The 17,609-nt window shown below is 40.3% G+C and overlaps 1 protein-coding gene across 2 annotated transcripts in view; it reads right to left on the minus strand.

The window, feature by feature from the left end:
* Nucleotides 1-543: 543 nt before the first annotated feature.
* golga1 (golgin A1) overlaps nt 544-17,609 on the minus strand; it is a 29,150-nt gene continuing 12,084 nt past the window's right edge. For both annotated transcript variants that reach the window (XM_030059785.1, XM_030059784.1), the window contains 13 exons: nt 17,232-17,327; nt 16,561-16,656; nt 13,541-13,636; nt 12,799-12,939; nt 12,340-12,414; nt 9,856-9,945; nt 8,589-8,691; nt 7,176-7,336; nt 4,966-5,124; nt 4,691-4,750; nt 3,969-4,193; nt 3,503-3,589; nt 544-2,404 (listed from right to left, as the gene is read on the minus strand). In XM_030059785.1, the coding sequence (XP_029915645.1) occupies nt 2,324-2,404; nt 3,503-3,589; nt 3,969-4,193; nt 4,691-4,750; nt 4,966-5,124; nt 7,176-7,336; nt 8,589-8,691; nt 9,856-9,945; nt 12,340-12,414; nt 12,799-12,939; nt 13,541-13,636; nt 16,561-16,656; nt 17,232-17,327 (1,470 nt within the window). In that variant the 3' untranslated portion in view covers nt 544-2,323. The remainder of the gene's footprint in view (nt 2,405-3,502; nt 3,590-3,968; nt 4,194-4,690; nt 4,751-4,965; nt 5,125-7,175; nt 7,337-8,588; nt 8,692-9,855; nt 9,946-12,339; nt 12,415-12,798; nt 12,940-13,540; nt 13,637-16,560; nt 16,657-17,231; nt 17,328-17,609) is intronic.

Below are 17,609 nucleotides of genomic sequence, written 5' to 3' on the forward strand. Positions count from 1 at the left end.
AACTTGTAGTTCAATGCCCGGAATTCCTTGGATGGATAGAATGGTGGGAAAAAAGGCCACCAAGGCTACATGCAGACCAATTACTGATCTTTTTTTACACAGAGGTTCAACCGTTCATCTCCATTCGGCCTGGACTAGTAAACAGACCGTCTCTGACACTGAAGCCACTGGAGTGGCTGGGACTCTGGAACACAATCCTTACAAGGATGTCATTAAAATTACACAATTTCAGTTAGGAGCCCTCTGAGATTAAAAATCAAACATAACCAATAAAGAGAAATGCTGCTGTAAAAAAAAGTCCTTCAGAAATCAAAGTGTGTATCATTCATTCAGAGAAGACATGATGATACAGAATAGAAACGCCATTCCTCTTTCTTCCCGACTCCAGACCACAGGCAGTCACTGGCAATATGTACCATTGTCAATGTCCACATAAATGAACAAATAAAGGACACAAAGACATGCTCGCTGCCCAACTCCATGTCTGACATGAAGCTCTGATCCTCAGGCAGAAAGAGCCGTCCTGTGCTGTGAACCATAAGAGGCTCCATTCAAACTGCAGGCCTTCATGATCAATTCTGATGTTTTTTTTTTTTTTTTTTTGGACAGTCTGTATCTATTCTGACCAAAATCTGGCACAACATGAAAAGCCATGTAGAAGACGCACAGGGAGGCAATAACAAATGATCTGTTCTTGTTTCTGACATATTTCACTTTCATTAAGAGCCTTCAAGTGTTCCACTGACTTGATGCAAAATGTCATTCAAGCTAGTTGTCTTTCTTTCAATTGTTGTTCCTTGTGTCCTGGCTGGCTTTTTGCTGTTGACAGACAACATCAGAGCTGGGTCACCTACAAAGGAAACCAACTGGAATTGAGACACAGTGAGCTGCAGTGTGAATGTAGCCTTGCATATTTCCATCAAGATAAGGTCAATTTATATTTCTACATCAAAATGCCACCATAAGCTACGCCATGGCTGCTCTGTGGCTCCTGTGCTGCACCTCTGCAGTAATGTGACTGCGTGGAGGGCGACACAAGACCTCAACATCTGGACTGGTGGATACATGTTTCTGTTTTCGTGAGTAGAGAAAGCTATTTCTGTTTGGCCATTTTCAAAACTGAACTTCATAACTTTCTGATGTGTCTCCCTTTTCTTCTTCATCTTTTCTTTCTTCCTTTTTATTTTTCATTGTGCATATGTATTGATTTATTTCCAAGTATCTCTATTGCATTTCTAGTCTAGAAATGTGGTATTAGCTTTACATTATTCTAGTGCAAAGCCCAACTATGTGCCCCCTCCTAAGCCCCTATCTCCAAATCCCCTCACACACCCCACCCCCATTATTTCCCCATATTCCCCAACCTTGTGTTTAACTTTATCATTCATATTCCTACTTTGTCACTGTGTGTATACTTGTTATCAACCTAAAATGCACAAAAAACACCAAAAAACACAAAAAAATGTGATACATATATATGTATGTATAATGTAAAGAAATAAAAATAATTTAAATAAATCTATCTATCAATCAGTGATAGTTAATCATTGGCTCTAGTTTTGATCAATTTAATACACAGTGACTACTGGTATGTTTCTTTAAAAAAAAATTCTCAGTGATTCCGAACTGTTGAAAAGTAATCACTACAGTACAGTTTTTTGAATTTGGAAAGAAATTGATATTTTTATTCACTGAGCCTTAAATTGATGAAAAATACTGCCAAGACATTACTGCAGTCTGACTGCACTTCTAAGGTTCAGTTTTGGTTTAAAAATGGCCAAAAAGAAACGGCTCTCTCCAAACACAAACAGACTGGTTCAGATAATGGAAACATAACTGCTTATGTTTTTATCTGTGCACTATTACCGCAGAATTAATCAAATCGTGTGCACAGACTCTCAAAATAATAACTGCCCACAGTGACGTAAGCCACTGAGGCATGGCGCAGCGTTCACTACTTTGACACAGAAATATAATTTGAGCTTTATACTGGTTGTTAATTAACATTAGGCCAAACACCAGCGTGCCTCCATGGTTCACATGAAAATAATGTCATTCCAAAATCAACAACAAATTATAAATAGGCCTGTATGTCTCAAGAGTTTGTGTGGAGCCCTTCTCTGTTCCTGAAGAGCAGAACAACAGCAGTCTTCCCCCCTGCAGAACAATCTGGAGGAGGAAACTGTGGGAGACTGATTAAAGCTTTGCGAGAGTCCTGCTCAGTGACGGGAGTCATGCGAGACAGACTGTCCTCCTGGACTCCGTCCTGTCTGTCCTCTCTCTCTCTCTCTCTCTCCATCACTGCAGCTCCTCCTGCTGCCCCTCAGCTCCAGTGAGCCGACGCTCCTGAGATTGAAGGCCGGATGATGCCCCTCGGAGAAGGCTTGGATCCAAACCAGGACATCTGACAGACACAACACAAGCCAGTCAACTTAGAGCCAGACTCGTCAAACTCAGTGTTCAACCAGGGTTCATTCTGACAGATGGTTTTGATTTAGTTTTAGTCTTACCATTTTGACTACAATACATTTTAGTTTCATTCACATTTTAGTCATTTTGTTACTTCTAGCCTTGATTTTGTTGATGAAAACCTCAGAGATTTTAGTCAATAAAATGGAAAGTTTTAATCTAATTCCACTAATTTTTGCCTTTCCTGCCCTCTTAATTCCTCATTAAATTGTTTATTAGTGAACTTTATACATAGATTGATCTATATTCCTCAATACAGCAGCTTTGATTTTGTTGCAAGTTTTTGATTTTTTTTACTGAACGTAATATCAAAAGTAAAGTTTGCCCATGTATGTGTTCTATTCCAAACTGACGTTGGCAGTTGCATTTTTGTCTATTTCTGGCATTTTCATCTCTTTTTTCTTTTGTTAATAAAAATGTCATTATATTTCCTAATTGTTTTTGTCAACAGAAGACTTTTTGGTATGTGTTAGTCTTGTTTTCACCTGGAAAATTGTTGATGAACACTTTTACTCATAGTTTTATTCAACAAAATTAACTTTACATGCAGCTCTTAAGAAACCACCACTGATTTGTAAGATTAAACCTATGTATGTGTAAAATATTCATCCTTTATTAAAAAAAAAAATATATATATATATATATACACACACACACACACACACATACACACACACATATATATATATATATATATATATATATATATATATATATATATATATATAAAATCAATCCAATCTGGTTCATTCAGTGTTATTATTATTAATATTATCAATATGATGCAGTTTGATTCATTTCATATTTATTGTAGGATTGATCAATACTACAGTGATCGTGTATGTTAAGCCCTGTTCTATTCTAGACATTTTGAGAGGATTCCAAACAACTGTGAAAGGGTTTAACTCAAAAATATCAAACCCTAATTTGTATATCCAAAAATGAGACTTCAAGTAACAGAGGTCTAATTTCAAATGAGCTGGCATAAGACGAAGACAGAGAGCGGCGACTGGTGATGACATCACACACCGACCTTATACTCCAGTGTTTCCTTCAGCATGTCCTCTTCCTCACGGGTGAAGTTCAACAGCACAGACACGGCTCGTATTAGCTGGTATGCCTGAGAGGAAGAGACAAGGCACACATTTCAAAAAGAGCCAGGTTCTCACTTTCATCTCATTATCTGACAGACAATTGACTCTGAAGCCCAAAAAAAAAATCTAACATCTAAAAACCCCAATGCAGAGCTCCTGGATTTGGTAAACAGAAAAACACATAAGGAGGATATGATAAGAAATAGCGATTCATGTACATCTGACCACAGATTATAACACAGAAAAGTGTTGCCACTTATTCCCTCTGTGGAAGACAAAATAACAGTAATATGAAAAACAATTCAATACACCCCAAAGACACAATCACATAAATCAACAGTGGCCATGATCTCCTCCAAAACCAAAATGCTGACATTTCTCAGTCTGCCAGCAGGTTTCTTTTACCTCAGCGTCTCTGGATGACATGAACTTGAGGACGACGTGTTTGAGATACTCAAAATTGATTTCTCGAGAGTCGTTGAGGTCTGAAGTGTTGGTCACGGTGGTCTTGGAGGTGGGGGGGCTCGGGCTTGAGGCTGGTGGCGGGTCGGGACAAACCCTCTCCTGTTTCTCCACTCGGCTTTCTGGCAACTTCTCCTTGCCCTCAGCCTCTGGGTCAGGCTTTAGCTTCTGCAAAGCACAAACAACTTAACGCATCTTGATTGATAAAGCGCTGGACAAAACACGGCAACAGGTCAGGCAGAGAAGAAGCAGGTCAATATAGAGGCAGTCTTAGCACTGGAAGATTTAGTTTTATGACAACAGAAAGCTAACTCCAATGGGGTAGAACATGACTGATTAAAAAAAAGGAAAAAGAAAGAAAGAACCCTTGGATGAATGAAATTAGATTAAATGTTAAGCTGATTTTAAGACCTCATAAATAACAATTTACCACTAATGAATTTTAAGGCCTACTACTGAGTATTGAAATATTGAGAAGTGACTGAAAAGACTTTTTAAAGGACATGCAGATACCCTGAAAAAAAAAAAAAAAAAGCAAAGATAACTTTCTCCAAATCACTATAATGGCAAGACGAGATGGAAAAAGATGGAATTTTTCAGTTTCCTGTCATGTTCTCTGAATGAACAAAAACTGAAACACCCCACTGATGTTCAGTGTGTCTGACCAGCTCTTTCTGCAGAGTCCTCTTCAGCTCTGCCAGTCTCTGCTGCAGCTGTTTGATGGTCTGCAAAACAAAATACTGTTTAGTGGAACTTCCAATCCAAAAATCCTGGCATCAGTCTTCACAAAGTGGGCTAAAAGGTACAGAAGACATGCAGTCTGGCTGAAAACTAGCCACCACCACCAAACACACGTTGGCAGATTTACACATTAAAGTAACAAGAGTAAAGCCAAACAAAAATAAGAGAATATTAGGGAATAGAGGCAGCGCCGGCTAACCTTGTTCTTTTCGCTGAGCTGCTGCTCGAGGTCTCTGTTGACCTTCTGAATGTGGTCCAAGTCGTCCATCGTCACGCTGCCGTTTTGATCCTCATCGCACACTTCTGGAGTGTGAAGCTGCTCCGTCAGGGTTTCCACTTCCACCTCGAGGAACGAGATCTGGAAACACATGTACATCGGTCCACGTGCGCACACACACACACACACACACACACACACACACACACACACACACACACACACACAAACACACAAACACACAAACACACACACAAACACACACACAAACACACACACAAACACAAACACATACAGACAAGCAAGCTTAATGTTCAGCTAGTGAGATTGCCTGAGATGAAACTTCTTTTGTGGAAAGTGGGTCATTGCAGCAAAAAAAAAATAGTAATACAATAAAAAAAAAAAAAAACTATTAATGAGAGTAGAGGAAATGTGGACTAGGCTATTAAATATAACAGACAATCTCAATGAATTCTGTAAAAAATAATAAAATAAAAAAATAATAATAAATTTGAAAAACACACAGATTACAGCCTTATTAAAGTGTGGAAAACACTGAGGTAAAGTAGTGACACAAAGAAAAACGAAAACATGCACAGGGTTTCCGCTACATGTAATTGATCGTGGCGCACCGCCACGGCTAAATAAAAGCCGCCACGGCTTGGGAATGATGATTTTTTTTTTTTTTTTTTCGGGTGTTAACACAATTTAAAGTATATTGTATGAATGACCTGTGAAAACGACCCTACATACACACATAGCATATATTTGCGCACATATACTTACTATGATCAGAGTTTTAAATGATACATTAAATATCACGACATGTTACACTACGCCGCAATTAATTTTATTTTGAAAAAGCACCGGAGTTATCACCCCCCTGCTTTGTCCTACTGCTGCGCGCTTTTTCGGATTGTGGATGGCTTGTGGCTGGGGCTTCTGCAGTGTTCCTGGTAGTATTTGGGGGGCAGGAGCTGCTACAGGAACGTCCTCTGGCTCGGCCCTCTCACCTGCCATGACTCCACTGAGAGGCCGAGTGAGAGGACGTTCCTGTAAAGTTACCGGGCGGTTGCGCGACCATGACCGGGGCATCAAAATGCGTGTTGTTAAAAAAGCCTGTTGTTAGCGTTAGCTAACGTCCGCTAAAGCTAACGTTAGCGTCCCTAAAAATGCCGGCTAAAAAGTGTGTTGTTAGCGTTAGCTAGCACGTTAGCGTTAGCTTGGTAGTGTTGGTCGTGTTGCTAGGGACGCCTAGTGCCCGGCTGTTTGCTTTCTGTTGACACTACATCGCGCCGAGAGTAAATCCAGTCAGCACCAAGTAAACCCCAAGCCCCACCCAGGTTTGGTTTTTCTCAGCATCAATGGGCCACCTCTGGCTGAGTTGAACTACAATAGAGCCTTAGAGCTCTTTTTTAAAAAAAAAAAAAAAAAAAGAAAGAAAGATGAAGTGCTCTCAGCCAGGCTGCACACTGCCAATAATACAGTCTTGCAATATGTAGCAATGTAAATAAATGTGTTTCTGTTACATGCCAACACATTTGGTCCTGTTGGCTTGCTTGCCCCCCCCCCTCCCGGTGGGGACATTATTGTTAGGGGGGGGGGGGGGGGGGGGGGGGGGGGAGGGGTCGTCCACCTCAGCACCACAGTTTCAAAAAATCCTGGGGGAAACCCTGATGCATGATATGAAATATACTACCAAAAATTAAATATTAGCAGTATAAACTTATTTCAGATATTTACAATCTACACAAAGGAGAACAAATTTGGGAATATGAAGAAAACAAATATGTGAATTTAAAGTTTATAGTCATAATATGAAAAAAATGTGATCAATCAGCAGCTGAAGACTAGTACATTTTGTCCATTGTCCAGATGCTTAAGTAACAGATCATTAATTTGGAAGCCCTGTAATAAACATCTACTCAACTGATTCAATACTGTAGTGAAGCTAGTGATGGGCAAATACCTAAAAATACATTTTCATCCTCATTTGTCATGTCAGTCCTTTCCGATTTTAAATTTCTTTCCTGTTCTTTGCTGTATGATTGTCTTATTTTTCCCCATGTTTTTAAAAGTGGGTGTCACTTATTTTCCAGTGGTCCGTAACTCTGGAAAGTAACTATGTGTGTGTGTGTGTGTGTGTGTGTGTGTGTGTGTGTGTGTGTGTGTGTGTGCGCGCTCCTGCTCACCCGTGCCTGGCAGCAGTCTAACTGCTGTGTCTGGGTGAGCAGCTCCTCCCTCAGGCTGCTCAGCTGGGAGTCTTTATCCAGCTCCCTCTGCTCCATCTGGGCCCGCTGCCGCTCAGCATCCTCCTGCAGCTGGACCAGCGACGCCTGGCTCCTCTGCAGCTCTGCAACACAAACACACACACATATGAAATGTTATTCCAAAGTCAGACAGCCATGACAGTGCTCCAAAGATATGGTTTTTAAGGAGATAGCTCACCTAGTTTGGAAAAAAAAAATATTATTTCACTTCCAGTTGTTCTATAAGACAGTAGTGGTGCTCTCTTCCTCTCATTGTTACTGAGTGCTGGATACTGGCTGGATGCTCCAATGCTAACTGTTAGCCTGCTGCCACTGAGGTGGGTTAACCTTCTTAAAAATAACCACCTTATAAGGTTTATGCACTCCAATCCTCAAGCTCAAATATGAGCAAACATCTATCTATGAAATGTTTGGCAGAGATGCCAGCAGGGATGCCCATTATTCCTGTCCTTATTTAATTTGGCGATTGGACCAGTTGCAAAGGCCATATGGGTTAGTAGAGAAATTCCTGGAATGAACATTGGGAAACTCCTTTATCTATTGAACATTCAAGTATTTAAGCCTTCAAGTATTTAAAACACGCAATAACTCAACTGTGCTTAAATAACTTTTTAGATTGCAGAGAATTTCAATTGCAATATCCAGCAGAGACATGAGAAAAATATGGAAATAATAAGTAGCCTTATACATAATTAGATAAAGAAACAACTATGGAACGGGAAACTTCAACAGCATCTTTTGCATATATTGTTTTGCAATTTTATTATTACCCCTGAGCATCCGCCTCAAACACAAATCCTTCCACATACCTAATGGCTAACCATGTTCCAGATTTTGACATTTTGATTTTGTTGGCTGACCTTATTTAGGCTGCACAAAACGGAGTTAAGCTATTTGTTGCAGCAGAGGAAAGGAGGAGGACAGACCACGGAGAGAGAAGAAGAGAAGACATAACCTGCAGCAAAGCCCAATTTTTAGCTTTGAGTTTCTCCATAATAATGTGCATAGCCGTTTTGCTGTGATTACCGCCTGAAACTACGACTGATAAATCAAAAATACTGCCTCGCCCTTTAAGATCTTTGCTTACAAAACATATGTATTTGGGCAGTACTAATTCCCTGTTTTGAAGCAGTGGGTGGGGAAAAGGGGAAAAGCAACCGACCACCACCACAAAGACCCAGGGAAAAAAAAAGAATATATTTTCAAAATGATATTAGGAATTTTGATCACAACCCTTGTTATACATGTCAGGAGACTCTACAAAGACATGACCTGAGGACTTCTGAGTGAGGTTTCACTGCTCCATCATGTGTGTGTGTATGTGTGTGTGCGTACCGTCGTGGAGTACCGTTATGTCCTCCTCTCTCAGTGTTAGCTGCTCAGTGACATGTGCCAGCTCCTGCTGTGTGCTCTGAAGAGAAGTGGTCAGCTCCCCAACCTGACAAAAAACACAGGGCAACTTCTCATTTAACATTCAAACGGTCTAAGCTTTTTTTCATTTATGAAGACAGGCATATAATACACAAGACACACAATGACAATATGATGATATAAACTCACAAAAAGACAGAATGAATGAATGAATGATTACATAGATGGATAGGATGCATTAAGTAGTTCAAAAAATTGTATCGACAGTACCAATAAATTTATAACTGAGACATGACAGGTAGAAAGAAAGAAATTGGCTTCACAATGTATTTTTAAAGAAATTTAGATTCAAATTAGTTCTTGAGGTTTTAATATCAATGTTTTACTTAACAGAATTATTCTTTTATTATCTGGGGATACCTTTCATCAGCGCTCCCAACATAAACTTGGCCTAAACTTTAACACAGTTCCAAGCGAGACAGAATATACTCAAGTGGAAATTCACAATACACTAGTGCTGTTTTATTAGTCTCCATCTTTGGCACTAAACCACACAACTGAAAAAAAAAAAAACACAACAAAACAAAAAACAAACAAACAAATTAAGCTCTCATTTAGAGCTTTAACAGTGTTGGACTGTAAAATTGCTGGGGCGTTATTTGAGCACGGAGCAACTGATGAGGACATTTCACCACCATGTGGACTCATAACGCCCAGGTACCAATACAAGTCAACACTCTACCAAAGTTTAAATTTAACTTGTTCTTGTTCTCATAAGGCAGTAGTTATGTTGTTAATACAATTACTTTGTTTCTTATTTTACAGTATTACAGAACTTTGGTAAGAAATGTGATGCATAAATCTTTACCTTTATCAGTCACTCAATATCAGATACCACCAGTAAGACTTTGGAGATATGATGCATCTCACAACTATATTACAGTAATTTCAAATTTGCAAGGATGCAACAGCTTGAGGTAAAAGATTTTTACAAGTAAAAATGAAAAATCCAGTCATCTGTCCCACACCACAAGTTGAAGTAATATGAAATTTTGTTCACATATGCAAGTATCCTACCGGAACTGTCAAAGAACACCACATTGGATTTTCTGAGTGCCATATTTGTTTCTGATTGGCCCAGAGGATGACTGTTACATCATCTATCATGTACCCCTGGGAGCTGTTGTCTTGTTTCTGCTGTGACTTGAGCAGGATGTGTTTGCCTACAGACCTGTGTTTGCAGCTCTTCTTTCTGTCGCCTGGTGTCCTCCAGAGCTTTGGCAATTTCAACACTGACTGTCTGCCGGCTGCTCAGCTCCGCCTGATGTAACACAGCCAGTTCAGGAATATATTATGACATAAACACTCTGTTTCCTCTATGGTAGACACTGAATTATGTTATCACACTACTAATGCTGTTGACATTACATAATGTATTTCCCAGCCCATACAAGCTCAGGCAAGACAAGTGAGAGCCTGCTGGACACCGCACGATGAATGCAGGTAAAATCTGGAGCTGTCAAAGTTAATGCATGTGATTCATTTGAGGACCTGAAAGGCTAATTTATACTCCCTTTATGTACAACAATAAATACGTCCGTTTCAAACTATGTGACCATCACTGCCCACATGCTCCCATGTGTCCTTTACGTTGGCAATTAGTCCACTAGAGGGCAGCTCAGAGTCCAAAGTTTGACAGCAAACATGGTGACAGTGGAGGAGCTCGTAATAATGGACTTGCTACAAAGAGGCAAAAGCAGAAGCAGTGTTGTAGACGGTGATGGTCTGTGAGGCCATCAAATACATCACAACAGGAGGATGGAGAATTCGCTTCTCTAATATTACATATTTTTTAAATTTTTTCTTTGTGTTTTGCTGTAACTATTGGCTGCACTGCCCCCAGGAGCTCCAGTGGCACTGCTCCATTTAGTCTCTACCCCTATGTTTTCTGAAAACATGCACAAATACAGACAAAAGGAACACAGAGTACGGACTGGAGACTCAGTTCGCATCCGTATATGGATTTCATGTTGAGCATGAATGAGACTTAATATGATATTGTGGAGTTACAAATTAACGCAATGTTCAACTTTGACCCACTTTTGATCTTTGAACTGAACTTGGTGTCACAAATGATACAGTGCACGCTGTCTGCACTGAGCTACTGAAAAGCAATAACAGGCAAAGTTAATGGCAGCAGTTTCCTGACGAATCTGTGGACAGAAATAAACTCATATGGACACACTACATTGAAATGTTTATTATGTCTACTGGAACTCAACCAGTTTAAAAAAATCATCTAAATCCTGACCATGTTCTTGGTGCTTCCAGTGGTAGTAGTGTGTTATGTGGCGGTGCTAGTCTGTGTTCATCAAACCACACTTATGTAGTGTGTAAGGGGTAAATCTGTCAACACAGCAAAACCGAATGATGCATCTACAAAACGGATTTCCATGGACTGCCAGTCAATAAGCACTGTTGGAGAGAACAGGCTTGAAAACATACAGATTGTGTCTGGGAATCCATCATATAAACCCCCTTGAAGAGCAACAATTGTTTCTGAAACACACTACAAAAAAGTGAAAGGGTAAGCAAGCAAGTAATTTTATATAATGCATGATCACCTTGTGATTAATATGATTTAAAAAATGAATCACTTGACAGCACGTGACAGTGTGTTTTTGGTTTGGTTGGTGTTTTGGACTTTTATGGTTACCATGGAAAGACAATTACAGTTACCATGGCAATAACACAGGCTTCCCGCTTAAAGAAATAGAGCTGTAGTCTTGTTAGGGATGCTAACCGGTGGCCGTTTGACCGGTTGTTGACCGTTTGAACTTTAACTGAATAATCTTGTCGGTTAAAAAGAAGTTGAGTCAGCCTGGAATGTGACGTGCGCTTGTTCACTTCAAACAGAATTATGATGCTTCAAGTGGGCCGGTATGCACCGGTACGGAGTACCGGCACGTCTCAGTTTTAGCCTGTAGCGTACCGGGAGTTTTTACGGCGTACTGGGACTTCTCGTGAGCCCATAGTGCCCTGTCTTGCTCTATGTCTCGCCTTGTGATTTGGATTTGTGATATACTACATTACCCGGTGTGCACTGGTACATGCCACACACTTGCCCCTCACGAGCATATGCTCGCGAGACGTTCACTTGTAAGGAGGTCTCGTGAGTCGAGTGTGCCAGAAAGCATAGAAAGGGCATGAAGAAGAAGAGATCTCGCAGACGTTGAATGTAAACATCAGTTTGATTTACCGGTTGGTTTGGATGGTTTAGTGAGCCCACCTACCGTTATTACAAATGTTGGCGTTTTGTTATGATAGAAGCAAACACAGCAGTTTGTTATTTAACCCAGCGATGTCGGCACCGACAGGATTCGGCATGCCTACTTTACATAACGATTTCTCCGTGATCGCTTGTGATATTCAGAAACTTTAAAAAATGTCTGAAACTGTTGTTTGTTGCGGTTATTCTTTTAAGGTTTACAGACAGTCAAATAATATTCTCGGTTAACCGAAATAAACCAATTAATGAGGCCCGGTGGTCGACCAAGAAAATTTTCCATTTTCGCCATCCCTAAGTCTTGTTGGTCACAATTCTATTGCTTGGGGGTGTTTCAAAGATGGCACCAAAGAGTTTCCTTTCTTGCACTACCGATTATTTTTTTTTTTTTAGCAGATTTTTAATATAGTTATTGTCCACTGTTCTTACCCTTGCCTGGTCCAGCTCCTCCGTCCGTTGTCTCAGAGAGGAGTCAGCCTCGTCCCTCTGCTGTTCCAAATCACTCTGATACAGGAAGAGGAAGGGAGATTTGAGTCTAGCACATAGCGACTGAGCTTTAATACAGAGAATAACTATTGAGAAGAAAAAAAAAGGTACAGCTGCTAGGAGAGATATGAGCAGGAGTGACATGGCACAACAGACATACTCCAACAAAAATGTACAAATTTTCATGGGTTTCTGGCCCTGCAGCTGAGATGAAATTACAAACTTATTATCTGAGATGGTGCAGACTGCAAATGTGAAATCACCGATTAGACCGATTCAATTAAGAGAAATGAAGGAGTGAAGAACAAGGCCAACAGCACAAATGTTACATAGCACAATGAACTATAAATACATTTACTGACAAAACACGTAGTAGAAGTGAAAATCAGAAGCAGAACTCACAATCCTGGCCTGCAGCGTCTGTCTCTCTGTCTGTGAAGTGGTGATGTTCTCCTCGAGCCTGCTGGCTCTTTCTTGACTCTGCTGTTGTAATAGACATACCTGCTGATCTAGAAAGGCCTTCTCTGCACTCCACTCTGCTTGCTGAAGAAAACACAAACATACCAACAAACACCTAATTTACCGTCTTTATACTTACAAATATACGCACAAAAAAACATGCTAAACTCTTTATTTATCCACGCGTTTTCCATTCCGCAGGCTGTTCAAGTACTCTAAAGTAATGCTCTTTTCAAGGATTTTCCATCTACATTTACATTTAAATTCATGGACCTTGCAGCTGTTGCAAGGAGGTATGTGAAGTCAAACAAGGCAAATAAATTAATGCAAGCCAATCCCCGGAACTATCTAGAGACAAGTGAACACATGGCAACGTGACATAAAACAAACAACCCATCAAACAAACAAACTTAACTGGGGTGAAAAACTCCCTCCAGTCAAATGCTGATAAATGCTGCCAGTGGCTGGTGAGTCTGTCTGCTCCAAAAGTAACTTTGGGAAATATTCAGTGAAAAATATCCAGCTATTACTCACCATTCCTATACCATTCTAAAAGAAATAAGTAAATAAATACTAAAATTTATTGGCTGGTAAAATCCCGGACGTGGGACTCATTTTAGGACTCATCAGCCACAAGTTTATTTCTTGCTCTTGCTCTTATTTCTTGACTGTATTCCATACTCACCAGTTTATCAATGTGTTGCTGTTTGTCTGTGATCTGCTGCTCTGCACTCTTGAACCTCTCGCTGGTGTCTAGGACTTGCTGCTCCAGGCCAGCTATCTGTAAGAGCAAAACAACAAGGACGGACTAGGACTGCACCTCCAAACAGCATGCAACACAATCAAGTCACCAGAAGACAATTCATTTCCTTTAGAGCAGGGGTGTCAAACTCGTGCCATGGAGGGCCAAGAGGCTGCAGGTTTTCATTCCAACCAACAACTCCACCAGGTGATTTCACTGATCACCCTACCTCCAAACAGAGAGGCGGGACTAATCAGTGAAATCACCTGGTGGAGTTGTTGGTTGGAATGAAAACCTGCAGCCTCTCGGCCCTCCATGGCACCAGTTTGACACCCCTGCTTTAGAGTGTGATTTCCACTTTCCACAAAATGAAATTCAGCTGATGTGCAGAAGACCGTCTCCACATCAGTCAACAAGCTTTTTGGGTGAGAAACGCTGGCCATGGATGAACTTTTTGTTGCCACTGGCCATCAACAGCTGTGCTGTCAGATTTTCAGGCCGTTTCCTTGTTTCAACCAATTGGATGAACAATGCACTTTCTAGCAAAGTACAAAATGGATGTGAAACTGTTTAAAGCCATTAAAACATTCCTGGTTCTACACAACCTTCATTTTAAAACAGCTGAGGAACAGGTGCATCACTAGCTGGAGTTGACTTAGTTTAGTTAAGGTACAATATATAATAATTTGCTTGTTCAAATGTTCAAATTACCATGACACAGCACCAATCCACTATTACCATTATGGCTGCCAAGATTTCAAGCTCTGAAAATAGCCAATTTGTCATGGCACTATTATTGTTTTGGTGAAAATCCACCTCTCCGCCCTGGCTCTCAACACATAAACACACTAGGGATGGGGAAGATTAACAGATTCGTATTGACACACGGACACGTGCCGGCACAATGTGAGTGCATTGGTAGGGCAGCTGTGAATAGAAACAATTTTGGGATCTGATCAATTTAATTATTAGATGTTCTACGCCTTTATTTAAAAACATAACCCATCCAATAATTTAATATTATGGGGGCACGCCAGCAGCTCACCGAATAAAAGCGCATACTGCTTGTTAAGACTAAGCCCTGATCGCAGCATCCTGGGTTCGAATCCAACCTCAGAACATTTGCTGCATGTCATCCCGTCTCTCTCCCCTGCCTTTCCTTTCTCTTTCTACTGTGGATGTCAAATAATAGCAGAAATCCCCCAAAAACATCTATTTTGACATTATGGACTATTTCTCCGATGTTACGTTACATTAGGGAGTGGAAGCTGACTGCTGCTGAGCAGCATGGGTTAGCGGCGTGTCACAACAAACTCGTATTTGCTGAGTTTGAACAAAATGACTGACCAATGTGCACTTCTATGTGCACTACTTTAACTGGCCACAAGGTGTCCTGACATCATTTTCTTTTGATTATTTGAGTCTTTTTTTCTTTTTCAATTTCTCACCACAGGTAAGCTATTTTAATGTCATGACTGTTATTATTATGACAGTGAGATTGATGTTTGTTTACAGCAGCATGTGAATACCAATAATAGCTATAATTTTCCAATTTTTTTCATTTGTAAGCAGTTATAAAAGATCTCTCTGTGAAAGGTTAATTTATTTTTATTTGTTGTTCATAATATAGAAACTGCATTTTGCTGCTCGCTCCCGATTTAGCATACCTGCTGAGTGTTCAGCAAATCTGCTGCCTGACGGTAGTTTTTCATATTGTACTAAGCTTCACTGTTGTTGTTAATCTTGAGCATCCTTTACTGTGAGCCTGTGTACCGTATTGTCAACTTTAAATAGACAGAGAACACTTGTACATGGGAGTAAATCGGGGGTAAATCATCAGTAGTTGTTGCTTATGTGTATCAAGATACGTATCTTATCAGCCACAGATCAGAGATGCACAACCCTGATGCACATAGCCAAGCTGATGCCAGCTGTGTGAGGCAGCGCTAGTCTGTCTGGTAGCCCTGGTCAGTGCCATGCCATTGGTATATAGTTATTTCAAAACTACAATAGTCTGAAAATGTCCCACTGGACCGAAACCCCATTAGTCTGACGGTGTGTAATCCTCAAAACAAACGCCCATTGCAAATACACACTTGGAGTTCAGTGACTGCCAGTGTTATGCTGAGTCTTGCATCGCTGCTGGGGAATGCATCCACCCATTTACCCTAACCCCAGCCCGAGGAAACCCCTGCCTTTACTTAACCACATTTACGGGTGGACATTTTCCAGACTATTGGGGTTTCTGAATAATGGGTGTTTGTTTTCAGGATAATGGGCTTTCGGTCCAATGGGAAATTTTTTGGACTACTGGGGTTTCAGAATAATGCGCCACATGCAAAATGAGCAGCCCCTGTCTGGTCACTGGTGTTTGCAGGCTGACGCGCACACATTTCAAGCTGTGGAATATCCAGGCTTGTTCAGTTAGTATGGAATAACATAATCATAGTAAAATAACCACAATCATGTAACTTATGATTGGCTGTAACATTTGCTATTCAGGTATGCAACATGTGCTGTATGTAGCTAAGTTACCCTTAGCGAGACACTGCTACTGCTTTCACTTTTACTCTAAACCTCTGTGACCATTATGACTTGTAGCATGTACAGTATGTAGCCTAAAACGTATGTTCATCTTGCTTCCTGACTGGTGCTTGGCTTAGTACAAAAATGCAGTCTGTGATAAATGAAACACTATTAAATTTGTTAACTCATCAAAATGATGTAACATTATTACATGAAAAACAAAAGCACACAAAATACATGATTTGCCTATTTAAAGCTCTGTAGCTGTATGACACCAAATCCACTAGACATGCTCAATCAGAGCCTCTTGCACCACCAATAACCCATCAGAATACTGAGACCCATCAAGTGAGTTGCTTAAAATGTGAAAGCTCACTGAGAGGCCAATTACCGTGTAATTCTGTGTTGCTTCTCTAGCAGTGAGCCTGCTTACTTACTTGAGCATCAGTTCTCTCTCTGTAGGCCTTGGAGGAATCATCTTTGTGTCGGAGAAGAGTCTGCAGCTCAGTAACATTACAGCTCATTCTGGATATCTGAAGTCAGACAGAGGAGACACATGTAGTGCTGGAAAATACATGGAATTTTGTGATAATGATGTTGGTTTTGATAGATTTTCATATATCCCTAGACACATGTGAAGGCATATTTGGTTATAGGCTTAGCATATTATATTCAATTTTCAAGCTCTCATTGTGCAGCAGATAAATACAAATGATCCTGATACAACATGGCTTTTGATAATGAGGTCACTGGTGAACATCTCACAGTCAATTAAGGTAAGTATATTTGTCTAAAATTAGTATTTTTCATTTTGTGTGAAGCATGCAGTTATTGACATGTAGTGACTTTGTTTATTTAACAAAGAGATAAATTACAGCACCAATTACAGCATTTCCTGTAACTTAGATAAAACTACATTTGATCTTGAGTTTTTATTAAATGTGAGTGATGTCTAATAACTTCACACACTGACTAAAGCTAAAGAATATTTGTCAGTCATCAGTCATTGCTCCACTTTCACCTCAGAAATTTAATCTACTTATTCTATACAAGTAGGTTTGGACTTTGCTGTAGGTTAGGGTTTAAGTAAATAGAAAGCCTAGTTCACCTGTGCCTCCAGAGAGCTAACGGTATCTGCGTGGCTGGTCCGAGCCACTAGCAGCTCTGCTCTGGCCTCCTCCAGGCTCTGCTCCAGGCTGCACTTCTGAAAACAGCAAAGAAACAAAGAAATTCATATTCAGCCAAGAGGCTTCCATCTCTTTCCACATAATTCCACAATATACTTGAATGGCAAGTCCCAGCGTCATTGTTAGACCATTGTAGATGGCTGAGTAAAGGGTTAGCAATTAGGGGGTAGATGTTCATTTCTTTCCTGGGACTACCACCCATACTATAAATGTACTGGTAGTTTAAGAAAACAGACTCCATTCACTGTTTTCAAAAGTATGCAAGGACAATGGAGTCTGTCTTTTGCCTTTTAATCAGT

Source organism: Myripristis murdjan, chromosome 9 (genome assembly GCF_902150065.1).
Source record: "Myripristis murdjan chromosome 9, fMyrMur1.1, whole genome shotgun sequence".
Lineage (NCBI taxonomy): Eukaryota > Metazoa > Chordata > Actinopteri > Holocentriformes > Holocentridae > Myripristis > Myripristis murdjan.